A 25840-nucleotide genomic window follows, 5' to 3' on the forward strand; every position below is an offset into this window, starting at 1 on the left:
ACAGTGGACCAGAGGGGACTTCCCATGGCACCGATTTTTTAGCCAAATTTATATTTACCCGTTCAAAATATAAAAGCTACTTTCCCCATATGCAGCCATAAATGCTGTAAGCTGTTATATAAAAAAACAAGAAACTATTCTCTGCGGAAGTAAATTCGTCCTTTTGAGATTTCTTGGCTGTTTCAGGTTTGACCCACAGACACATGCGAAGTACCCCGTCCATCAATGTCACCCGTTCACCGCGCCCGTGACGATGCTGTAACACTGGATTCAGAGGGTTCATCTCTCTCCAGAGATAACAGCCCGCGCGCGGAAATGCTGTAACACTGGATTCAGATGGCTCATCTCTCTCCAGAGATGACGTTTCATGTGCAGAAACGCTGTAACACTGGATTCAGAGGGTTCATCTCTCTCCAGAGATGACGTTTCACGCGCGGAAACGCTGTAACACTGTATTCAGAGGGCTCATCTCTCTCCAGAGGGGCTCCGGGCGGTGTATCGGCAAGGACGCTTGCGGCGCTTCCTGCACTGTGTTCCAGCTCGGAGCAGACGGGGGGATACGGTTTCCATCAAGGTGTCAGACGGCCTCGACGGGACGGACCGAAATAAAAGCACGGGGGCGGGCGGGCGGGTCGGGGTCTAAATAGAGTTTTAACCTGTCACAGAGACAGCTGCGTCGCATTAAATTAAACAGCCCAGGGAAAAAAGAGAAAGGGCTGGGATGAGAAACAGCGCACCGGGGGCGAGGTTCGGTCCAAAACACCGCTTCACACAGACGCAAAGCAGTGGCTCTTCCAGAGTCAACAGTAGGGGGGTGGGAACGCGTTCAAAAACCTCCAGTACGTGCCTCCTGCCAGGCAGACAGTTCGGCTGTTTATTTTTTTTCCCCATTCCAACGAATATCAAAAAATGTCTGACATTCATGATTCACAGTGTTCCCGCCACCCTGTGGCCTGTCTGTAGTCACATCCTGTCCGGGGTAGAGTCACAAAACAAATATATGTATTTTTTTTTTGGCGATAACACATTTTTTGCTCCAGTCCAACTGACCCAAAGAAGGGGCAGGGCAGAGCAGGAGGCAGAGAGGTGGGGAGCAGGGCAGGGCAGGGCAGGGCAGGGCAGGAGGCAAGGACTGAAGCCATTTCCCAGGAGACTGAAGCACCCGTCCCCCACCCCCCCACCTGACCCACGTGCTGCTGGCTCCCCTCCATAACCAGCTGACACGTGACTAATTTTAGCCGCTATCCAGGCCCCCGGTATGCCAGGCCATCTTTACCCGCCTCGCCATGCTCCCATTTGACCCTATCACGCATGTCCATGTTTATCTTCTACAACATCGGTGAAAGATACAAACCACTCAGCTCTCGGGGCCAGCTTGTGTTGCACCAGACGGCCCCCCCTCTTCCCGGGATAAACGCGGAGCTTCTATTTACCCCCGAAGTCTCAGGACATCCCCCGCGCACCATCTCTGCTTACATTTACCTTCAGATCTTTGCCCTTCCCCAGAGACACAATGAGCAGTACCACATGCTATAGCTAACGCTAATGTTAATGTGGCAAAATGCAGGGACTGGGAACTTTGGCATATTCTGAAGGGAAGGTGTACAATGTTTCCCTTAAGTTTATTCAACTACCACACAGATCGCTTGTGTAAAAAAGGAAGCCCTGTGAAAGATCTGAAAACAAAATAGTGTAAATGTAATGGCCAATCAAATTGTGGCTGAAAGTTAGGAACAAACCAAACTCCAGTATGACGTGCTAGGGCATGTTTACCTATAGTAAAATTAATTTGCAACAGTCATCTTCACCAACTGAACTCATCCCTCCTTGGATGATAAAAAAAAGCTGTTGATTATTCTGTTTGAAAATTTTTGTTGACTAAAAAAACAAATTAAATATTTGATCACAAATAAAATCGTTCCCTGGGCGATGCTTAGTACAATCCAGATTCAATACCAGACCGTGGGGCCCATCCACACACTGGAACAGTGTTCTAACAAGATGGGCAACCCAGGAGCCCCTCAAAATGTGATTGCTCTATGGATTGGCTCAGTCAGTAAAGGCTTTTATCACAAGAGAAGGCAGGGTTTCATAGAGCAGTCAGTATATGGGCAATGTGATGCAAGACTGGTATATGCACTTTCTAGAAACTCTGTGAATTTGAAAGTCTAATCAAGTTTGATATCCATGTAATGTAGGAGCCTTGGCTGAACATAACAATAGCAATTTGAAAATATTTATATCTTCAAGGAGATACCAGCGCTTTGGATGTGATGCCATTGCATTATGGATCTGACACGTCTGAAATGCACATTGTTTGAAGATCTACTTCCCAAACAAATTTTATCATACCACATTTGTTGTCATCTGAAATGGTCCTGAATGTCAGTTTTGACATTAAGAAAACCATCTGAAATGGGTTTGAATGTTTTCAAGATGGCCACCAAATCGCATTGATTTCAATGGTAATGGGACTAATGAATCAATTTTTAAGCATTTTCCTGGTGTTAGCCAACATTTTATCAGATTTCAAAATGGTCACAATAGACTGGGACATAGTAAGTTGAATTGGGAACTAAGTAAGTTGAATTGGGAAGTAAGTAAGTTTCCTTTTTCATGCTCAAGTTACATTATTGTGGAATTGCCCAAATGCTCTGAGCACAGGCACAGGCTATCGTGGCTCAGTCAGTAAAGGCTCACTATGAGCGCAGGTTCTCTCGTCAGTCGACTCCGCAGTAGAATACAGTGTTCTTATCCACCAAGGGTAGGGAGGGTTCAATTTAGTCAAGAGTAACGCACGTACTACTGAGTCAGTCCAAAACACCAAGCCCTCACATGTTGCCAGTTATCAATGAGAGACATGCCTCTCTTCCAACCAACCTGCAGGTGGTAAAATAGTAACTGGCAGTCCAGCAGTACTGTGTGGCCCCTAGGCAGTGGCCCTCTTGAAGTACTGTGTTGCCTGAAGGGTGTAAAATAGTCACTGGCTCTCTAGTCGAGCTGTGCGGACTGCAGGGTGTAAAATAAGCTCCAGCTCGCACACAAGTGTGTGCAAGTTGCAAGTTCTAAGGTGAGAAGTTGCCATCTTTCTAGAATGTGTTTTTGCTAATAAACCAACAGGCAGTTACAATCAATGACAAACATTCCAATTGGAGGTAGTGATTCTAGCCACTGAGCCACTGGTTGAACACTGGCTAAAACTAACGAGAATCAGACTGCAGGAACCCAACATCACACAATTTCCCCAGAGAGAAATTGCCTCAAACATAAAAAACCCAAAAGGTTTTGCCTGGTGTGCACAACTCCCTTCCCGGAGGAGTATAGCTTCTCATAACAGAAAACCTAAACTCTTTGTTGTGTAAAGAACAGAAGCCACTTGATTACTGGGCTAAGGCAAAATTCCCTGTTCCATGTGTCAAAGTGTTAGAGGCAAACAATATTTAATTTCAGGCTCAAACCAGCAGTGAGTAAAATCATGTCACTGCATTACAGAACGCTGTCTTGAGAAACTCACTGCGAATTATGAGAATTCCAATAAGTAGGCATGCTGTTTGTGTGTACTTCTACAACATCGGTCATAAAAACTGAAGCGATAAAATATTAACCTCGATAATTTTAGGCAAGACGAGCCTATGTATAGGCCTACCTGACTGGCTGCGCAAAACAAGTTTAGTATCTATTTTGTGCAGTAGCCTACTTTAAACTATTGAGCCCCAGGATTGAAAAAAACTGGGATTTCGGGGGCGCACTGTTAAACAGATTTCCGCAAAATAAAAATAAAAAGAGATTCCCCTACTGCCAGACGTCTGTAAACTGCACTTTTGCCCGACGTCTGTAAACAAAACTTTCTACCCCGACGCGAACGCGCATCCGCGCTGATCTGGGCACAAGCACGACACTTCTGACAGCACATTAGCCTCGGTGGAAGAACTACGACGTACAGGTCGTAATTTCCATTTGAAACGATCTGACAAATTGTTGCAGAAATGAGCGAGTTCTAAGTCACTGTTGGCAGTGGTCTGGCACACATTGCAAGTGTTCAAATGCACTGCCCTATTTTCGTGCTGAATAACCATTCGCTTATTCGCTTTTAAGTGGCTGGCAAAGACATTCCTGTTTGCAACAACAACTCTACCCTGCACAGAAGAAGTGAAATGTTGTTTTATTACGAACAGCTAATTCCACACACTGAAATATAGTTAACTCGGGGAAAAAAGAAATCTCACTAATGGCGCAGGCCATTGTCGAAGTCCTTGTTTACGGCATTCGTGCGGTGGGAAGACTTCATGTGCGGCTATACGCCGCGGACCTATCAACGCAGTGTTACTTTCGTCGCCAGCCCCTAGAATGTAAAGTTTAAAAGTGAAGTTGGTTCTGGCTGTGGCGTGATTTCATGCGATTGACGGACAAAAACAATAGCTTACCTGAATTCGCCGAGTGAATTCGCTTTACAAAGCCCTGCAGAATACGGAAAGTATAAACATGGCTGTTACATTAATCCGCGTTGTGCAATTTCTATTTTAACTGTACAAACGTGCACACTGACTCACTTCACTCACTCGGTCGCGTAGCTCTCTCTCTCTCTCTCTCTCTCTCTCTCTCTCTCTCTCTCTCTCTCTCTCTCCAGTTATGCCACGCAAGTGCACAACCTACATGCAGACGTACAATAATGTTTTATGCTTCTGTGGGAGGGGAGTGTAATTTTAACAACCTTTTCTGTGTGGTCATAGACAGGGATACTACAGAGACGTGTGGATTTCTGAAGTCCTGGTCTACGATGTGGCTTTGTTGTGTTACCTATGGGATTGTCATATTATGACAATGAATGACAACGTTGATGTAATGTTTTTGTTCATATGTATATTTCAAGCAAATATTCATCACACACAGAGTAAATAGGAATCAGAAACATGTAGACTCATTATTTGTACAGAGTAATGTACAGAGTATGTACAGAGTACATTAAACTCTGTACATTACAATTTGTACTCTGTATAATTCATTCAGTTGTGCTAGGAAGCAGACAAACAAGTCAAGATTAAGTTTCACAGGTTTAGAGATCAGTCAAAAAGCCTTATTTATAATGCCATTATACTCAACTCACCAACACTCAACTCACCAACTTGTTTGAACTAATCAAAGGGTTTTGCACTGTGGATTGGCTCAAATCAGTGACTCAGGGGCTGCATTTAGGAGGGCAGGTTAGGTACAGCATCCAGAGTATGCTGTATGCATGTTCACTGATCAGGTCTGAGTTCTGATGGACACCCGGGGTTCCACTGGAATGTTTTCCTTTTGAATTCCCTGGGTAATCTTTGTGGTGCCATCCCTAAATAAACTGTGCCTCACCTCAAGAAGAGCACAGACAGGGATGACTGCCAACACCTTCATCAGAACAGAAAATACAAATCCCTTTTGTGGTGAGAATGAGTCTCCAGCCCAGTGACACAAATCCCCCTCCATTTCATAGTAGTCATTTTAAACTTATTTTGTCTGTTTCAATTTTTAATGTTTTTTTGGTTGTTTTTTTCATCCAAAAATGCACAATATGTGTATTGAGAACATACACAGGCTTTAGTTCAGTGACCCGTGAATGTTTATCATATCCTTTATCATATCCTCCACTGTTACGCCAGCTTGTTGGGAACTTTGAATGCTTTTTATCCATTTATCCAGTTTTTTTGAACACAGAGTGTCATGCCTACTTTTATCTGCAGGCCCACCCTGCTCTAGAAACATTTTGTTGATTTTGGGAGAGTGCAGATTAACACGTGATCTCTTCCTCTTGCAATACCCTCAGCAGGAGCCTGCAGTGCATCAGCCAAGCTGCACAGTCACTGTCCCAGGACTACTGTTAGGACTCCCTGTGGTTGGATGAATCCCTGTGGCAGCTAGCACAGGGATTCATCCAACCAATGGATGTCACAGGACTACTTACTGTTTGTGTGCAGCTAGCACAGGGATTCATCCAACCAATGGATGTCACAGGACTACTTACTGTTTGTGTGAGTTTTTGACTGAAAAAAACAAAGGACGCACTCCACCAATCATGGAGTATGTTAGTAACAGCCACTGAAACAATGGCAAGAGTGATTGGTGTATACTCTGTGGCTAATACCCCAAGCTTATCTAATGACTATCAGCATTGTTGTTGCTGGGAACAATTGCACCTGAGCTGATTCACATTCATGAGTTCATGAAGTTCACAATGCTGCCTGTCACCAGATATATAACCCACTGTCACAACATGTTGTTATCGCCACCCCAGCAACAAACACCTCTCTGTCTGCCACCCTGAAGCTGAGCAGGGAAAATGGCCGCACATTCCTCTGTGTTTTCAGATAGATTCTGAACTTAATTTGCAGCTCTGCACCTCGGGGTTAAGCAGTCATTATTTACAGGTTGATTTTGTGTACACAGCGCAGAGCGGCGGGGGTTTTTTTTGGGAGCAGGACCAACCAGTTCTTCAGGGCTGGAGGCTCGGTGTTCCGACGGTTTTAATCTCCTCTCGTCTCAAGCCTGTCATCGCTGACGGCTGCCTCGACACCCTGCCAGCGCGGGGCTCTGTGAAATCGACAGCTCATCATTCAGACCGCTAAACTGCCATCGCGCCATCTCTGGCTGCCTGGGCAAAGCTGACAGGAAGTTGTTTAAGAGCCTCCTCCAGCGTTTCAAAACCCAGGTTTTTATAAAATACCGGGCAGAGTTCCAAAACACAATTACACATAGCTATGCACTCATGCATGTGGCAATGACAACTGCCCGGAATACTGGTGAGTAACACAGAGATCTTCACTCCTCATCGGCATATTAAAATACATTTCTTTGCTGGAATTTCTATTTGCCAGCTACTTTAGTACCTTAGGTATATATTCAATCACTCATCAAGACCTATAGACCAGCAAGACCCCTCCATTCTGCCACTTTGTGCCATCTGGCGCCTCCCCCTCGCCACACCTGCACTTCCCGCTCACGACTGCTGTCTGTCCTGGTCCCACGGTGGTGGAATGACCTCCCGGTGGATGTCAGAACAGCAGAGTCTCTGACCTCTTTCAAGCGCAGACTGAAGACTCATCTCTTCAGGCTACACCTTTCCCTCCCTAACTCACCACCATGATTAGCCTTATCTATGCCATAGACTGTAATGGCACTTATATAGTTGTATAGATGTTGTTTTTTGTATTAGTTATTGTATTGTTGTACTCAGGGTATTCTAGCTGGTATGCTAGTTTGGAAGTTGATGTATTCTTCAAGGGTTCTGATTTGATCTGTATGGTTACACTAGGACTCGGAACTGTACTGTCCTCTCAGGTCCTCTTCGCACTTGTACTTGTGTTTGATCTGCACTTCGTTGTACGTTGCTCTGGATAAGGGCGTCTGCTCAATGCCATGTAATGTAATGTAGGCTATAATCAGCCAAAGCACTTTCTCTAATTGCTCTGTTAGAGGCCTGATTACCTCTCAGTTACCATTTAGTTGGTCTTTAACAACTAACACAGCCTCCTGAGGATGCCCTCCCCTTTCTAGCTCCAGAATTCATCCCGTTGAGGAGTTTTTACCTCTCTTTTTACCTACATGTGGCTCAAAAGTGATGCTCTTCTAGCCGACTAGCCAGGTTGTACATGGGTAAAAACCAAAGTTATATTGGGTTAATGTAGTCCTTTTATGTCAATGTGTCTCTCGGCCTGGATTTCCACGTCTAGATCCCGGCTTTGGCTCACTGGGTTGCTCACTTCCACTTCCTCTTGGCCATGAGCTTGGACCTGTTCATTTTGAATACATTTATCAAACTTCCTGATATTTTAAATGGGACATCAATAGCTGTGGTACTATTCCTGTCAAGCATGTGGTGAAGACAAATTCAGTACTTGTTGACTCCCCATACAATGATTGGCTAAGCGCACAGTTGTCAATCTATCAGTGTCTGTGTGACACTGCTTCTTATTCATGTCTTTCACCGAACACCCTGCGGCATGCTGTGTGCTGGGAAACACTGTTAAAAACTATTAGTGAGGTGTGTGGGGGGTAAGAGAGCAGAAGCCAGCCATGTAGCTACAAGTTCTGCTTACCATGCAAATCTGAAATATAAAAAAGAGAGTAAACTAAAAGAAAAAGGGCAGAAGAGATAAGGCTGATGTGTGAGATGCTGATGATGATGAGGTTGGCTCGATGCTCTGCCAGGATGCTACCAAGCCTGACTTCACCAGGGGTAGTGTCCTGACACATATACACACACACACACACACACACACGCGCGCGCACATGCGCGTGCACACACACACACGCGCGCACACACATATACACACACAAACACACACACAGATACACACACACACACACACATATACACAGATACACACACACATACACGCACACACACACACATATACACAGATACACACACACACACAGATACACACACACACACACACACACACAGATACACACACACACAAACACACACACAGAAACCCCCACCATAGTACCAGCAGCAGTCATGGAGTGAGCAGTGTGTACTTTATGTCCAGTTCAGATCAAATAATTTTCAACGCAAGGAACTGCCACGGGCGACTCTACACACCGTTCTAAAATGCACCTCCTGCGATTGGACGAGCTGAATCACCTGCAACAGCTGTTTTCAGACAGGTTGTTCAAACAGCAGCAGTCCGTGCTCCAGTTGCTGCAGTTCATGCTCGATAACCTACCAGATTTTGTTCTGCAAAAAAGAGTGGGCTACAGCAATGTGAAAGAGTGTTAAACTATAGGAAGCAGTATATTGAGGTTATAGAGGCAGGTTATAAACATGTGACCAGCATCTAGGCCAGGGCTGCCCAACCCTGTTCTTGGAGATCTACTGTCCCATAGGTTTTCACTCCAGCCATAACGAAACACAATGTCACCTGTTAAGTATGCAAACACAACATTAATGTAATTGAAGATACTCATTTTATTTAATGTAATAGTGCCAAGAATTTGATTGTGATGATGAAAGCATGGTGGTTATTCCTGCCCCAGGTAAAATCAATCAGGAACCTGTCAGCTCCCCCACTACCATGGGAGGCATGGAGCAACAGCCTCCCATGGTACGTTTACATGAGGAATGTCTCTTTAATCCAGAAGGGTTTCAGACAGACACTTTCCTTTAACCCTTTAATACAATGACAGCTCCACCCTCGAGTTTTTGCAAAATTTTCAATGTATGAGTATTTGTAGTGTGAATTAGATTTTGTACGGTAAATAGTGCAGTAAACGGTACATTTGTAGAGTAAAGGTGTTTTTAATTGTTTTTGGAGGGGGGAGGTTGGGGGTGTATGGTATGTGTAGATAGTTTTATGAAGGGAAGTCTGACAGTATTACATGTTTGGACAGCAGGCTGGATTCCATGACATCCATGACATGGGTTGCCAACAGCTCCGTACTTCTGCCAAAAATGGTTTGTCCCGTATAAAGCTTACCAAGTGAAACTATCATATGTACTCCAACCTAATCGGGTGAATTCAACAAAGTATCAGGAAATCTTGGCAGAAAATCTGGTTGCCTCTGCTGGGAAGCTGAGACATGGTCTAAGGTAGATTGTTCAGGACCACAGTGACTCCAAGTATACATCAAAATTCATTCATTAATTCATTATCCTAACCCGCTTATCCTGAACAGGGTCGCAGGGGGGCTGGAGCCTATCCCAGCATACATTGGGCAAAAGGCAGGAATACACCCTGGACAGGTCGCCAGTCCATCGCAGGGCATACACACCATTCACTCACACACTCGTACCTACGGGCAATTTAGACTCTCCAATCAGCCTAACCTGCATGTCGGGGATTCAAACCCAGGTCCTCCTTGCTGTGAGGAGGCAGTGCTACCCACTGCACCATCCGTGCTGCCAAGTATACATCAAAATCCACACAGAAATGGTTAAAACTACAACTATGTTCTGCAATGGCCATCTCAGTCTCCAGACTTAAATCCCATGAAAAACATGTGGGGTGAACTGAACTAATGGTATCAATGATTCAGAAAAGTTTTGCATGGAGAAATGGTGTCATCTAGCCATATCACAAATTACAGGAAAATACTCATGGCTGTCATCTTTGCCAGGGGTATTTGCACAAAGTATTAAACCAGGAGTGCCAATAATTGTGGAACCAGTTTTTTTGGGGGAAAATGGTGATTATATCCCCGGTGTAGTCATGATAAGATTCACACAGCTGTTGGGTCCTTGAGAAAGGCCCTTAACACTGCATTGTTTAAATTATTATTATTATGATATTCTTGTTCTGTTTGACTCATTCTGCGCCATGCTAATAAACAATGTCTTTGAATTCGTAAGGCGTCATATTCTTGGACGCCATGCGCCCTCTTGTGTCACTTTTGTTTATAACATCCACTGACGCGTTTTCCAATCCCGAATTGCTCGCGCCCACTGCGCTCACTCCTAAACGTTTCATGCGCATGGCTTACGGTTTGCTTGCATGACGTTTTCACTGCTGCCTGAAAGTAAGCTCAGTGACCATAACCATTCTCTCCCTCATCTTCTCGTCTAGTCTAGTATTCAATCATGGACTCCTTGAGTCGTTTGAAGTTGCATGCTTGTGCTTTTATTCATAGTCCATTGAATGTACTCACCATTAAAGTAGTGCGCATCATCAATAAAGCACACTACCCATTTTAGTAGATAAACTTCATGCCAATATGATATGTTATGATGTTAGTTTATGCCTGTGCATATTTGTCAAGGGTGGCAATAATTCTGGAGCCAACTATATAATATTTTGAATATATGTGTCTATGAAAGCAATACATGCTGGGCACCTAAGAGAAAGGCATATCATCCAAAATCGGTCAAGAGAATTACCTTCTTTTGGGCTTCAATTCAGAAAGAATGCAGGCGCATGACTGGTGTTTAGTGTGCTGTTGCTTTGGCCTGAATATGTCTGAACCAGAATCACTCATGATAACTGAGAGAAGACCACTCCATGAAAGAAGCGTCATTATGAAATGAAAGAAACTGCTACTCTTAAATGTAATATTTGGGAAAAGTACCATTATGAAATAAAAATTGTATTTTGGGAAAAATCTATTTTGAATTAAAATCAGTTATGAAATTTAAATTAAATGTATCGATGATGCGAAATGGAACAAAATGAGGTGAAAGGGCTGAAAGTCACCTTCATTTGAGGGTATTTAAATCCATATCAGACGATCCATGTAGGAATTACATCCTTTTTAAGGGACCAAAAGTAATTGAACAGTTTGCTTCTCAGTGGTTTTTGATTAGTCAGGTGTATTCAATCTCTTCCTTGCAGGTGCAGGTGCATCAGCAAGCTTTCAGTATCTAGTCTAGGCTTTTGATTGCCTCTGGGAGTCTGTAATTAGCATTTGCCATCATGAGGACCTGAGTTGTGCCAATGAAAGTCAAGGCTTTACAAAAAAACAGGCAGAGACATGGGCCAAACAATAGGCTTACCATAACAAACCGTTTGGTGGAACGTCATTAAGAGCAAAGAGAGCACTGGTGCGTGTTCAGGATCATTGCCTAGCTGTGGGACATGCTGGAGCTCAGAGCCAAAAGAACAGAAAATGTACCACTGTCCAAATACTTATGTACTGCACTTTATATTGCTGCATTTGTTGATTTGTTGATTATTTAGTGTGTATGTTCTGCAGTCTACACCACAAAGGACAAACCGACAAATACAAACCACACAATGAACTCAATGAAAGTATTACTGTTGATGACATCATCATCAACACATTTATTGCTGTTATTATTCTGTCAGTAGACTGTGGCACTTGGTGCACTTTGGTCCAAAATCCACAAAAACAAGTGGACAGTTGGCATGTTCAGGGGAGCTAGACAAATTAAGTGCAACATTGAGCGTGGAAAACAAGGTTATTTTGTAGCTTACAAGGGAAGGAAAAGTATTATTAAGGGCCAAGGACTTTTAAGATGATTATAATAATATTATTTACTATTACAATGTAATATACCCATATATACCCCAGCTAAACACGATTCAAGCCAAAATGTTACATTACATTACATTAATGGCATTTGGCAGACGCTCTTATCCAGAGCGATGTACAGTTGATTAGACTAAGCAGGCAATAATCCTCCCCTGGAGCAATGCAGGGTTAAGGGCCTTGCTCAAGGGCCGAACGGCTGTGCGGATCTTATTGCTAGACCGGGGATCAAACCACCGACCTTGTGGGTCCCAGTCATGTACCTTAACCACTACACTACGGGCCACCCCCAAATGTCTTTTGCCTTTGAGTCAAAGTGCAGTCCAATGAGTGCATGCAGTACTCAAACGGCATCCCAAAATGTCTTCAGTCTTTGTGCCACAAAAGGAATAGGAATGATTCCTACCACACATACAAATATAAAACCTCACAATCGATTTTTTATCACTAAAGGCAACAGAGAGAATAAAACAATACAAGAAAAAAAAACGAAAATGAGGAATATTATTTTAAAACGGTTATAATATATGACTATTTACTATCTGTAAACCAGCCTGAATAAACCAAGGTCTGCCATTGTACCAAAAGTCAGGTGATAAAGGCGATAAATGTGAGCGAATAAAGGGTGAGAAATGTGTAAGTCAGTCTGCAGTATGTGCATTGGTGTAAGCAAGTCCAGCCACGGTCGTTTAGGAAGCACAGGCTGAAGGTGGCTCACCCAGTTAAGGCACTGCTCCTATTCAGAATGGCTTGGGGGCTCAATCTAAACCTCCATTTTGATTTTTACATGGCATCGTGGTGCGGTGTGTTCCGAGACCATGATGAAGCAGAACCGGTCTGTATCTCAATACTGCCGGGGGCTCAAACAGAGCAACGTAGGCACTGCCATTGAAAACACATCCCCCCTAGACACTTTGGTGATGGACTAGAACTAGGTTGTGCCCCCACTGCCCTTTCTCAGATAAGGTACAGCTGAGATTTGTATTTTAGTCCCACCTTTAAAAAGTAGACAGTGTGTCGGTCTGCGCAAAAATATAAAAAGCCTGGACAACAGTTTGATTTAGCAAAAAAATCATATCTGTAAGGGTGATGCACATGAGCATTTAGAGCAGCACACTGAAGGAACTGATGCTTTTTCTGATACTGCTGCACAGATTCCCATGACCTCACTTTATTTTGCAGGTCTCGCTGCACACATCTCAAGTGCAATGCTGATTTTATCTTTGCTTTAGTTCTCAGTCACTCACGGTTTGCTTACCAAGTGCACCTTTGCATATCGTGTGGGTTAAAAGTTTTTGCCAAACGCATTATTTGTAACAAAACCAAATCTTGATAACTGTCAGACTGACATTTTCTCAGTTCCTAACTGAAGCCCTTGGAGATCTGAGAGCAGCCTCTGCACCAATCCCACGTAAATGGTAAATGTTAATTATAGCACCTTTATCCAAAGTGCTTTACAATTGACGCTTCTCATTCACCCATTCACACACACACACACACTAGCTCGACCAGCTCGTCAGGAGCATCCGGGGGTTAGGTGTCTTGCTCAGGGACACTTCGACACAGCCGGGGCGGGATCTAACCGGCAACCCTCCTACTGCTCTTACCACCTGAGCCAATGGCACGTGAGACTCCCCCCCGGTCCAGGTCCCCCGCCCCCGAGCGCTGGCCCTACCGGACGTGGCAGCGCACCCACTGGCCGAGTCTGCGGGCGTAGGCCGGGGGGCTGACGGTGGAGACGGAGCGGCGCGGGTGACGGAGCCTCTTCCACAGCCGCTCCAGACGCTTCCTCAGGCCGTACACCGTGAACACGTCCACGATGCCCAGGAAGTAGCGCTCCTCGGGCCCGTCGATCACGTGCAGCGGGTTCCTGAAGCTGCCCAGGAGCCGCCGGTTCTGCGCCCGGAAGTCCAGGGGCCCCGGCGAGTCCGGGGAGTCCGGCCGGGCCTCGGGGCTCCCGGGGGCCGTTCCGTAGCCGGGCGACGCCCCGGACACCAGCAGGGCGGAGTCTTCCTCTGCACCCGTCAGGGTGGGGCTTGAGCCTGTACTCGCCAGCCTGCTGGAGTGAAGGGGCAGGGAGCAGGAAGGGGGAAATGGGGGGGGGGGTGTTTCCAGGTCGCTAAATACGTGGGGCTCATTCCAATCGCTTATTTTATCCGCCTCCACGGTCTTCAATTGACCTGGAAATCGGTCGAGGTCCGCCATCTTTAAGGACAATTCAACCCCTTAAATCAGGGGTGTCAAACTCCAGTCCTGGAGGGCCGCAGTGTCTGCTGGTTTTTGGTGTGTTTCAGCACGAGAGATACATTTCAAAGTCTTTCATTGGCTAAATAGTCCACACACCTTGTTCTCAAGGCCTTAATTGGCTACTGATTGAAAGGAAACCACAAATACCAGCAGACACTGTGGCCCTCCAGGACTGGAGTTTGATACCCCTGCCTTAAAGGCTCCTTAAAGGAGCTAGGAGCAAGGAGCCTCTCCTGACAGAAGCCTGAGCAAGGTAAGATGAGCACAGCCTTTGTGGAAGTATCTTTTTCCCCCAAACGTGTGACATATAAATGATCAACCTGTGGATCTACCTCTCCGCATCTGCCACATCTGTAATGGCCGTGGCTTCAAACTGAGGCACAATTGAACAAGGACATTCCATTTGTCTAATACGCGTTTCCTTGATTCCTCTGTCCTCGTGTCCTTTTCTTGCATCCTTCATTGAGCGGGCCTAAGGATGTGAGGAAAGGACACGTGGACAGAATGCAAGGAGGTAAAATAAGTGATCGGAAAGAACCCATGCATTCAGCGCCATCCACACCTTAACATCAGAGTCAAAGGTCAATGTCAGGCAGTTTTAACTGTGCTCATCATACCCACTTCCCGTGTGTTAGTTATGAAAGCAGGTGTGAGCAGGTGAGTGAGTAGGTCAGCAGGTCAGTGAGCAGGTGAGTGAGTAGGTCAGCAGGTCAGTGAGCAGGTGAGTGAGCAGGTGTGTGAGTAGGCGTGTGAGCAGGTGTGTGAGTAGGTGAGTGAGTAGGTGTGAGAGCAGGTGAGCAGGTGAGTGAGCAGGTGTGAGAGCAGGTGTGAGAGCAGGTGAGTGAGTAGGTCAGCAGGTCAGTGAGCAGGTGAGTGAGCAGGTGTGTGAGTAGGCGTGTGAGCAGGTGTGTGAGTAGGTGAGTGAGTAGGTGTGAGAGCAGGTGAGCAGGTGAGTGAGCCGGTGAGTGAGCAGGTGTGAGAGCAGGTGAGTGAGTAGGTCAGCAGGTCAGTGAGCAGGTGAGTGAGCAGGTGTGTGAGTAGGCGTGTGAGCAGGTGTGTGAGTAGGTGAGTGAGTAGGTGTGAGAGCAGGTGAGCAGGTGAGTGAGTAGGTGAGTGAGTAGGTGTCTGAGTAGGTGAGTGAGCAGGTGAGTGAGTAGGTGAGTGAGTAGGTGAGTGAGTAGGTGTGAGAGCAGGTGAGCAGGTGAGTGAGCAGGTGTGTGTGAGCAGGTGTGTGAGTAGTTATGAAAGCAGGTGAGTGAGCAGGTGAGTGAGCAGGTGAGCAGGTGTGTGAGCAGGTCTGTGAGTAGGTGTGCTGTATTGGGTATGAGCAGCTGAGTTGGTTTGGCAGGGTTATCTGTGGCAGAACGCAAAGCTAGGCCCACTATTCTTTATGTTGAGGTTACATGCCTGCCTGTCGATCTTCTTGTGTTGGAGAGAGACCAGGACCTGAAAATGAAACAAAAACAATGAACACGGTACACTCACTCAAAATAGATAAAAGGCAATTAAACAAAACATAAATGTCAAAATGTAAATAAGGTAAATAATAACAAATAAACATACATAAACAAATGGGTTGCAAGATTGCCATTGCTATTTTGAACAGCTTTGAGCGAAAAAAATCAGATGATCAAATAGGCCCTAGTCCTAATCTCTGTTGTACAGGTCTCAGTTGAAATTGTACTTCCCTCTAGGGTTTTTCAGCGCACTGGTTATGGATATGCACTTTGCACTTTGTAGTACGTCGCTCTGGATAAGAGCGTCTGCCAAATGCCATTAATGTAATGCAATGTAAAATGTAGTGAGAAGAATCCCACTGATTCTATTGCCCCGTTCTTTGAAATGCACTGCATGTTTCTACCCCGGCAGCAGGGGGCGCTACCCACTTGGTGGTGCGCATGATGAGGGTGGCGAAGGAGAGGCTCTGGCTGCGCTCGTCCTGGTGCAGGGGCTGATGGGCCAGCAGCAGGCTGTAGTCCAGCACGTTCAGCTCCTGCAGGAAGGCCGTGTCCACCTCCACCTGCCGGAGCAGCCAGGAGCCCTGCTGGCCTGCCAGCGCAAGAGATCACACACACACACACACACACAACATGGCCAACTTAAAGGTACAATAGGTCATTTCAGACTTCTAATGGTCAAGAGAGTTATAGCAGCAACAAACACCTTCAAACCACAACGCTGTTTATCCCTCCCCCTTCTCTGTGAACGCGCTGACGTTGAAACGCCATTGGCTGTGGCAATTAGAACCAATTTTCAAGTGTCGGGCAGTCAACTTTATATTTTGAAACTCGAATTTTAAGGTGCAATAGGTAAGATTTTTGTGTTAAAACATTGTTACAACACCACTGTATCCCTTCCTATCATTGAAAAAGGCTCACTGACATGTTGACTCTGCCTGTGTTTATAGTCCTTCATTTCAGGTTTCCACAGGGAAGCCATTTTAAGGTGTACCGAGATGAAACGTTTGGGGAAACCCTGCTGTTATGTTCTCACCCAGAGTGATGAACTGGCCCTCAAAGTTCATGTCCTTCAGAACCATGATCACCTGACTTCCCTCAGGGGCCGGGTCAGTCCAGCGGTTCACCTCACAGCCTTTGATGTCATACCTGCCACATAAAAAACAAAAACAAAAAAAAACAATCATCACAATGATGGAATTCAGCCAGTCCCAGGGGGATACTCCGCCATGTTGCAGTCTGTGAAACAGGAACACCTCTTTATCTCTATCAGGAGACATCGTACCGATCCACAATCCTCTTGTCAGGGTAGAAGACGCTCTGCATGATGATGAAGTACTTCTGAAAAACAGAAAGGGCCGTGCCTCAGGTCACCGGCGGGAGAAAGCAGACAGACACGATCGGGATTAAGGAGACGATGCTTAGCAATCCTCTACCTGCCTTCTCCGAGGGACTTTGATCCTGTGGACACCTGGAAGTGAAAAAAAAAAGCAGAACAATTATTTTTTTTGATATTCAGGCATTTGGTAGACTCTCCAGCAGACCCTGTGGCTCTCTCTATGCAAGAGTTAATCCTTCTAATCCCATCTTTACTCCAATGGGTTCGCACTACAGACCTAAACGAAGCCCTGCCCAGGTGCCTCTCACCCAGGAACTTGACGAGCAGGGAGTGAGGGTATCGCTCCAGGTGCTCCATGTAGACCTTCAGGTGGGACAGGAGGAACTTTATCTCCCGCTCGCTCTGCGTCTTCAGGAAGAACCGCTTGTCATTACTGCAGAGAACAACCAAGACCTATTTATTCACTGCACTGTATGTCTGTCTTACTGTCTGTAAAACTGTGTGTGTGTGAGTGTGTGTGTGAGTATGTATGTACAGTATGCGTGTGGTGTGTATGTGAGTGTATACATACAGTATGTGTGAGAGTGTGTATGTACAGTATGTGTGTGTGTGTGTCTGTGTCTGTGTGCACATGTATACTCACGTTAAGAAGAAGTCAGCCTTGCTCTTTGAGTTGCTGATGAACTGCAGGTAGCAGCCGGTGCAGGAGAGAGAGCTCTGATACTCTTTCTCTGTCAGACCCAGAGAGCGTCTGAGACTGGCAAACACCGGGCCTGCAAATGACTGCATCCTGAATCCCTACGAGAGAGAGAGAGAGAGAGAGAGAGAGAGAGAGAGAGAGAGAGAGAGAGAGAGAGTTATCACAACACTGGTAAATACAGAAAGCAAAATGAGTTAAAGCTGAAGATTTCCCTTGACTGTACCTTGTGGATCTGAGTAACCTCCTGTTTAAAATCCTCTTCAGACAGTTCATTCTGGAAAAACAACAATATTTCATTTTCAATGAAATACATATTCTATTATTTCATAGAGCCAATAGAAATTCTAGTAGGTATATGCAGAGAAGAGGCTCAAGCCTGACGTCAGGCCAATTCATCTATTGTATCTCGCCCATTCGATGGTTTGTAGCAATGCATTATAATCGGCTTTTTGAAACATCAACCACCTGAGACACGGTGTCAATAACTTTGACTTTGACAGGGGAACTCTGAGCCTAGATCCAAAATGCTTTGTGAATACAGGCCCAGGTCTAGATTCCATTTTGCCTGTGATCTCAGAACAAGGGTAGGTATGAATGGGGAGACACTGATCCTACATCAGAACTACGACTCAGATAAGCTTTATAAATATGGACCCGGCTCTATCCTCAGGCCTTTCCAGAGGTCAGTGACCCCAGGGTGCCAATGTATCTGTGTCAAAGAGGAACCGCATCACGAAGCAGGATGTTACCAGAACAGCAGGATAGTAGTCATACAGATTTGGCCGTACTTCCACCCACTGATTCCATAAATAAAATATATTTGGATGAATGCGCAGGGTGACGTGGGACAGAATATGGCTTCTGGGACACCACAAAGATCTTTATTTGGGTTTCTGAAGGAGAAGTACTCTTTGTTGCCTCACAAACAGAAGGGAAGTATCCAGGAATTTGGCCAGGGCTGCGGGGGTCAACAGGGACGAGGGTTTGGCTTTTTTGGCCAATGAGGACGCAGCCTGAGCACACTTCTTGGCCAATGAGGATGCTGAAAGACAGCAGGCTGAGGGCTCATTCAATAGAGTGAATGTTCTTTCTACCATCTTTCACGGATCTGTTAAGTTGCAGATGCAAAGTATTCAGTGCAGTGCTCATTACATGCAAGTATGTAAGAGAGTAAGAACACACAGGCCATTCAGCAGGCATTTCCAAAGTAGGTTGTCTAAACAATTACATTTGCATTTGAACATTACAGCCTTTTTTATTTTTTTAATAGCACTCTATTTCCCTCCTACCCTCCACACCTACATCTCTCCTCCCTCCACCCGCCTTCCTAAAATTTCCCTCAGGATGAATAAAGTATCTACTTCTCTCGATCCCATTCTGATACACAGCAGACAGAAATGACTCTGTGTCGAGTCTGTATGAGTGGACAATCAGGGCATCCTTATCCATTACATTACATTAATAGCATTTGGCAGACACCCTTATCCAGAGTGACGTACAGTTGATTAGACCAAGCAGGAGACAATCCTCCCCTGGAGCAATACAGGGTTAAGGGCCTTGCTCAAGGACTGTGCAGATCAAACCATCGACCTTACGTGTCCCAATCATGTAGCTTAACCACTATGCTACAGGCCGCCACACTCTTTTGAATTCATTGAATTCCAGCTTACCCTGGAAACCTGACCTGCTTTGACACCCCGCACCTATTATGCCTTTCATGAAATCTGGAAAAAGAGTGTGTCGTGATTTATTCATTGAAGCCAGTTTTCAGCAGAGCAAATGTCTTTTCACTCTAGTACCATCTCTTCAACATCAATAACAGTGACACAATGACATACTGCATAGAGATTATCTGTGCGGCACTCTGGCACTTAATTTTATGCTGTCGGTTAATGCATTAACTATCAGTTGTGACACTTGACTGTTCATTATCTGAAGGCCACCTTGTAGGAGCCAGCAGCTGCCAGACAGCGGGGCACTATTTGCGGAGTGGGTGTGTAATGGGTGCAGGTGGGATCCATGTACTTGCCAGGGGCGGGTTGTCGATGCTGTTCTGCACAGCGGCAGAAAGGCCCTCCTTCATCATGCAGGTGAGGCTGTGGAAGGGGTGCTGCTGGTCGATCTCGAAAAGGCCCAAGAGCCTCCACTGCTGCCTCAATCCACTCCACAGCTTCAAGCCACGAGACCGCGGGGCAGGCTGCTGCATCTCCATCTCAAACAAACACACGGTACAGACAGAATAAAGTGCCGCTGCACCTGGAGGGTGCAAAAGAGATAACCAGAACGTGCGCAGGAAATAAAGTCGAACCGAAGCAAGCACGCAGCACACCGTTAAGAGAAGCTGAATTGTCTGTGCGCAAGCCCTTTCGACTCGGTCCAACAAGGAACAGTGGGCAGATGTGCTTCGGACAAGCATGCAGATCACGCACACAATCATCACTAAAGCCGCCTTATTCCGCTGTGATGGGACTCGGCTGGTACGAATAAAAGGTCCCCATTTTGCGCCTCCCGAGGTTATACGTGGAATGTGAGCGGTTTCTGTCACTACACTGTGCGCAGCTGAACGGGAGCATTGTGTAGGACACTCACCAAGTGAACCGGTGCGTCTGGTAATAAAATAATAAACCGGAATGAGAGCACATGCCTCACCCTAGAATAGTTGTGGAAAAATGTATATCACCATGATCGTTAAACTTGGCAGTGAATAGCTTTTTTTACAGATTCATACAGTCAGTAGGCTATTGTATACGATATTTAAAGTTAGGCTACTAACTGTATGATTTTTAAAGAAAACATGAATGACAGTGCATGCTGTACACACCATCACACGTGTATAGACTATGCATAAGGGTATGGAAATAATAAAAACATAATGGTGTTGAAAACCCCTGATAAATGATGGACAAAACTGCTTCATATAAAAGTATTTTACCCCACAAAATTGCGGTCTGTGCACAAAATATGCAATCAGTGTTTGGATGTCCGTTTAGCCATGAGCCTACATAGGCTATAACCTAAGTGCAAAAAGTATCAGTTATTATAGGCTAATATCTCGCGGAGGAGACTTGAAACAAATAAACACAAAATATCTTACCTCATTTTGAGTCATTGTCGCTGTTAATTTATTCCAAGTTCTAGCTTCGTCCGCTTTTACTCCGGAGAAACAGAGCTCATGCTTTCACTCGTCGCAGCGCGTCCTTTGAATGGGGCGCGTGTGCCACCTCTGCAGATTCCATTCCCCTCCGTGCACATCCCGGGCGCGCGTTAGACACCAAGGGCTATCTCCATTAAAACCCCGCACATCTCAGACTAGTTAGCGCGGACTGTGCTAAAGGCTCTGAACATGCAGGGAGAGAGGAAGCGCAGCATCGCAGGAAACCTTTGGTAGGATACAGACTCCACACATGCAAACTTATGACCGCAATGTAAAAAAGGTTGAATGGAGACTATAGATTCTATTAGTCTATCGTTTAATGAAATTCAACTTAGAATGTGTTTGCGTTCACATTGACAGCAACTAATGAACTAATCGGCGGCATACATCAGTAAGTGTTAATAGCCTGACACCACCCCTGAATATTGGCCGTCTCTTTCAGACCTGACGCTGCAAAATAGATCCGCCAAGGGCACAACTGCGCTGTCAGTGTCGGGCTAAAAAACCCTTTCAGCAGGTGTGAAGACAATCAGACCAATAAATAGTAGCATTGTGCAGCTAACTACCCGGTAGAAAAGAAAACCAGGGCTGGATTTTGATTCCGAGGATTACCGATTTTCAAAACAGTTTATCGTAGGGAATCCTGTTTGTAAATGGCCACATAGTCCTCGGTGTAATGACCCTGTTTCACTGTATTATACACCAGTGGTGGCTCATTTCGCAACAGTGCAACACTGACCTTCTGTGGCAAATTGGTGGAAATACATTTAAAGTCAAAATAAACAGCAGTTGTTATTCATTGTTCAATTAGCCTTCATACACCCGATAAATGGAAAATACAATTAATTCAATTCAGATATTGCAGACAATTTTATTGCCATTTGTACAAAATGCTGAACAATGAATTTGAAACAGTGCAGCTGGCCTGAACAAGGAATACATGAACATTCTTATTTGGCTCAAGTATGTCTCAAAACTTTATTCAGATATTATACAACCAGTTCTTAGAGCATTTTCACAATTTTGCAAATGCGAGACAACGGATCAATGTGTGAGAGAGTGTGTGTGTGTGTTTTAGCATTGAAAATGTTGCAAAAATAAATATTTACAATCTGACATTGAAAATGCAGCCATCTCCCTTAACTTCATGACAGCCAGATTAAAAGTGGTTTGAAAGGGATCTAAACTACGCGTGGGCTGTTAAACTATGCTGTATTTAAAGTACTGTGCATTGGTTTGTCTTCATGCATCTTTCCTACGAACGCTGAACTAAAGGTTTGCATGTATGTCAAGACGCAGTACTCGTTTACGCTGCACTGCTCACTCCACAGACTTAAAGGGATATAAAGTGTGTAACTTTGCTTCCCAAACCTAGGTCAAATACTTTACAACACAAGTTCTGAAGAACCATTCAGACATCAGTAACATTCCAGCAGAAGTCTATTTTTCCCAGTAGTCAGAAGAAACTAGTCTTTCATAGATTTCGGACATTTTACGCAGTACCACGTTTTGCTGGAAATTCTCTTGGATCTTGCAGGAGAGTGCCAAATTTCTATCAGCGTCTAAAGAGTTATGGTATTTATTTTTCGGTATTTGGCCCAAGCGTGCTGCCTAGCCTAACAGCAGTACTGCAGTGCGATTGGACGGCTCATTGTCAGGGCCAGCTCATCGGTTTCTTTCTGTTGCGCTGCAGCTGTCAATCACATCGGCTGTAGTTCCATTTTCTGACCGTACTGAGTTTGTGTTCTGGTGCAGCATCCCGGAATGGTCAAAGTGCTTTGGTCTCATACCCACATTAACCTGCCAGTAAACCCAGCCCCTGCCCCTGCCCCACACCCCAGGAACTCCGCACCCTAATCTGACTTCTTCGGTCTGCGGTTTTTCCAGGTCACCACTCCTATAAACGTTCCTGGGAAGGAGAGAGGGGGTTTGAGGTTATTCTCATATCAACTCTCAGATTTCACATTGACTTGTGAGGCTGAAAACCAGTATCATTTTCAGTATCATCACAAACTATGATACTGGTTCCTAAGTAAAAACACATACACGCGGTTTGTGATAAAATCATATTGGTTTCCGAAGCAAAAACAAGTTTTTCCTTTTGCTCAGGACTTAGATAGTAGAAATATTAGATGTTAGAAAGGTTTTTTCTCTTTTTTGCTGTTGCCTCACACTGGCAGCCCCCTGGACAGATAGGCCAGCACACAGTGACGAAGCAGGCAGTTGCAGGTTGCGTAACCAACTCACCCACGAAGAGCATGAGGAGAAGCGCTGCCACGCCGGGTAAAATCACAGAGTACTCTCTCGGCAGAAAATATTTGTGGATCACGTGGTCACTATCCACAAAGGGCTGCGCAGAAAGAAAAAACAAGAGCACACTGTAAGCAGCTGTGTTAAAATGACTGGTAAAAGTTCAGTGAATGAGTGTCTTGCAAAACGGGGACGTACCAGAACTACAACCCAGATGGTGTAATACGTGAACAGCAGAAGGCTGAAGCCTACCAGCCCCATGCCCACTGCTTGATCCGTACCTGTTGCCTGAAAATAAAAACAATAGGGAGAGGTGGTTTGCATTAGTTTGCCAACTAGTGAAGTGTGAATGGAGTTAAAGGGATAGTTCACTATGTGGTTTCTAAAATACTATTTCAGTTTTCGCATTGCGCTACGCATTGACGCATATATTTTCTCTAAGTAATTTAAGTGAATAGATTCGCTATCCAGCAAGTAAGTAGCAGTTAGTATAAATTAGATGAAAACACTAAGGTTTATTTGAACCCCACTTAACTTAAATGCTGGTCTAGTTAACTAGATGCATTTAATTCCATCTTTTTATGGACCGCGCCACTGAATAAGTACGAAACGAAAATGTAATTGCGTTCATCAGTAAACAGTATAGCCACAGTAACGTTGTTATTCTTAGACCTTACAAATAGTCATTTAAAAAACCCAAGCAAGCATTACAACCTGCTGGTTTTCCAGCTAGCGATAGCTGCTAGTTCGCTATCTGTGATTAGCTCGCTAATAACAGCTACATTTGAGATACTATGGCATAATATATGGCTATCTTGATAATCAAGTTAAAGAGTTGTATGCTCTAGAATAATTTATTATAACCAAACGGTTATTTATAGAACTGTACATTGCGTAAATCAGATTATAATCCCTTCTCACCATGTTGGCTACGTGTAGCTTCCCTTTTGAACTAAGGACATTCTACTTCCGAGGTACCGTCCCGGAACTACAAAACCTAACCGACGAACTGCCTGTAGGGATACTGTGTTTTATAATAGTTTACGGACGCTACCTAACAGAGGTCGAGCGTCAAATTGTGCAGTAGTCTCGAACTCAGTGCCATGGAGGGCTGTGTGTATGCTGGTTTTTATCCCATCCTCAAATGTTGAGATTATATCATTAGTTCAATAATTTCATGAATTAGTGCGTGCACATAATGTATATTAAGTGAAATGTGATATTTGTGTTGTCTAAATCACAATTGTTGCTTATATTCTGTGCTCTATTGCAGTTAAATATTATATGGCTGACTGAGAAGTTGGAATCAATTGCAGAACTGTGAAATATCATCACCATACACCATTGCATATAAAAATCTCTCGTGTATGTACATGTGTGTACATGTAAAAATGACAAGGATTAATCAATCCTGCTTTGTGTCATCACAATCCATCACGTCATGTAAAAACTAAGTGGAACCTCACCTTGTTCTTCCTTTCTCTCCTTTTTGCACCCCTTTGTGAATGCAACATGCATAAGATGTAAGTATTATATTATTTATGGCAAGGCACATTTTGCAAAATTTTCTGGAATAAAATATTAAAGTAACTTTTTTGTCCAGTTGATAGTTGTAATATAAACACACAAAATCCCCATTGTTTATTACCTATATATTTAAATACTCCAACGTAAGTAACACACTGTAATGTAAAAGTCAAAATATAATTTTAATATACGCAAAAGTCTTGGGAACTTCTGTAAAAAAAAAAAAAATTTAAAATAAAAAATATATTACTATAAAGAGCAGTGAACAGGTAAAAGGTAAATTAATTCTATACTTGTTGTGACCAACCTTCACCTTTAAAACTGCTTCAGTTATCTTAAGTACACTGTCCTGCAAGGAAATAAACTGGTTGTACCAAACATATAGGAGAACTTGCCACAGTTGTTCTGCAGAAGCTTGCTTCTGGCTCTCCAGGTAATCCCAGACAGCCTTGATCAAGTCTTTATCTGAAAACTGATATTACTTAATATGTAGCTTTATTTAATGAAATGCAAAACATTCACTGTAACAAATATTCTTTTTTGGAAATATCAGATTTGCTCTTTTGTACTGACACTAATGCAGAATGCAAAAAATATAAATAATATAAAAAATATCTAAGACTAAGGGTCTATAGGGTGCCTAAGACTTTTGCACAGTACTGTAGTTCTGAAGACTGATTAACTCTCTATTAACTTAAATTGGGCCAGGTGATTTCCATTTTCATGAGAAATCAAACTAAATACACTACGGTCTAAATACTAAGGTCTACTTAGGTTGACTGAACCAAGTTAATTTGCTTGAAGAAATAAATGACTACAGAATAGATATTTCAGACTGTGAGGCCTCAACTGAGACATCAGCTCAGATCAGCCACACTATCACGAAGGGACTGCTGGAGACACAAACACCTAGAGGAGGTTACAAAAAGTTTGGCAGAGCTTTGAACTCACAGATGCTTAATTATGTCCATTGTAATTAGATTTAGATTAGATTAGACAATATAACCCAGGCACAACCATCACCTACTAAAGTGAGCACCTGAATAAGAATGACCAAGTGAGCAACTACAGCAGTTAGTGCTGGTTGAATTGGAAACTGGTAAATGGTCAAATGGCTGGCATATAGTATATATGGATATAGGCACTCTATATAGTGCCTTTATCCAAAGCACTGTATAATTGATGATTCTCATTCGCCCATTCAT

General features: G+C 44.3%; 3 protein-coding genes across 7 annotated transcripts in view; all 3 read right to left on the minus strand.

Moving 5' to 3' along the window:
* nek6 (NIMA-related kinase 6) overlaps positions 1-4568 on the minus strand; it is a 29978-nt gene extending 25410 nt beyond the window's left edge. For 2 of the 4 annotated variants that reach the window (XM_061263570.1, XM_061263569.1), the window contains exon 1: positions 4425-4563. The gene's annotated coding sequence lies outside the window, so the exon portion shown is untranslated. Of the gene's footprint in view, positions 1-4424 lie in introns of all 4 variants that reach the window. The other 2 variants (XM_061263572.1, XM_061263571.1) reach the window with 2 other exon arrangements.
* Positions 4569-11715: 7147 nt separating this feature from the next.
* Positions 11716-21573, minus strand: LOC133105668 (phosphatidylinositol 4-phosphate 5-kinase-like protein 1). Its single transcript, XM_061215927.1, has 11 exons — positions 20799-21573; positions 19734-19916; positions 17928-17978; positions 17648-17802; positions 17313-17437; positions 17102-17136; positions 16951-17006; positions 16702-16814; positions 16095-16257; positions 15616-15654; positions 11716-14017 (listed from the first exon to the last, which is right to left on the minus strand). Exons 1-11 carry the CDS (start codon positions 20811-20813, stop codon positions 13633-13635), a joined length of 1320 nt encoding a protein of 439 aa, XP_061071911.1. The 5' UTR covers positions 20814-21573; the 3' UTR covers positions 11716-13632.
* Positions 21574-21709: 136 nt separating this feature from the next.
* dpm2 (dolichyl-phosphate mannosyltransferase subunit 2, regulatory) lies at positions 21710-24144 on the minus strand. 2 transcript variants are annotated; one of them, XM_061215925.1, is made up of 4 exons: positions 24030-24144; positions 23307-23396; positions 23106-23208; positions 21710-22767 (listed from the first exon to the last, which is right to left on the minus strand). In XM_061215925.1, the coding sequence occupies exons 1-4, from the start codon at positions 24030-24032 to the stop codon at positions 22712-22714; spliced, it is 252 nt and encodes an 83-aa protein (XP_061071909.1). In that variant the 5' UTR covers positions 24033-24144; the 3' UTR covers positions 21710-22711. The 2 variants fall into 2 exon arrangements, with proteins under 2 accessions (XP_061071909.1, XP_061071910.1); XM_061215926.1 differs by lacking the exon at positions 24030-24144 and adding an exon at positions 23643-24015.
* Between the last annotated feature and the right edge of the window lie 1696 nt (positions 24145-25840).

The sequence above is a fragment of the Conger conger genome, chromosome 12 (genome assembly GCF_963514075.1).
Source record: "Conger conger chromosome 12, fConCon1.1, whole genome shotgun sequence".
In the NCBI taxonomy this organism is placed as follows: domain Eukaryota; kingdom Metazoa; phylum Chordata; class Actinopteri; order Anguilliformes; family Congridae; genus Conger; species Conger conger.

Bases quoted from the DNA above. Each gene is read 5' to 3' on its own strand.
- LOC133105668 (XM_061215927.1), bottom strand. The intron at 17,979-19,733 runs GCAAGTACATGG...TTGTTTTTCCAG, and splicing joins GCATCGACAACCCGCCCCTG to AATGAACTGTCTGAAGAGGA. The intron at 15,655-16,094 runs GTGGGTAGCGCC...TTTCATTTTCAG, and splicing joins CTCATCATGCGCACCACCAA to GTCCTGGTCTCTCTCCAACA.
- dpm2 (XM_061215925.1), bottom strand. The intron at 23,209-23,306 runs GTACGTCCCCGT...CTTTCTGCGCAG, and splicing joins CCATCTGGGTTGTAGTTCTG to CCCTTTGTGGATAGTGACCA. The intron at 22,768-23,105 runs GTGAGTTGGTTA...TCTCCTTCCCAG, and splicing joins TCTCCTCATGCTCTTCGTGG to GAACGTTTATAGGAGTGGTG.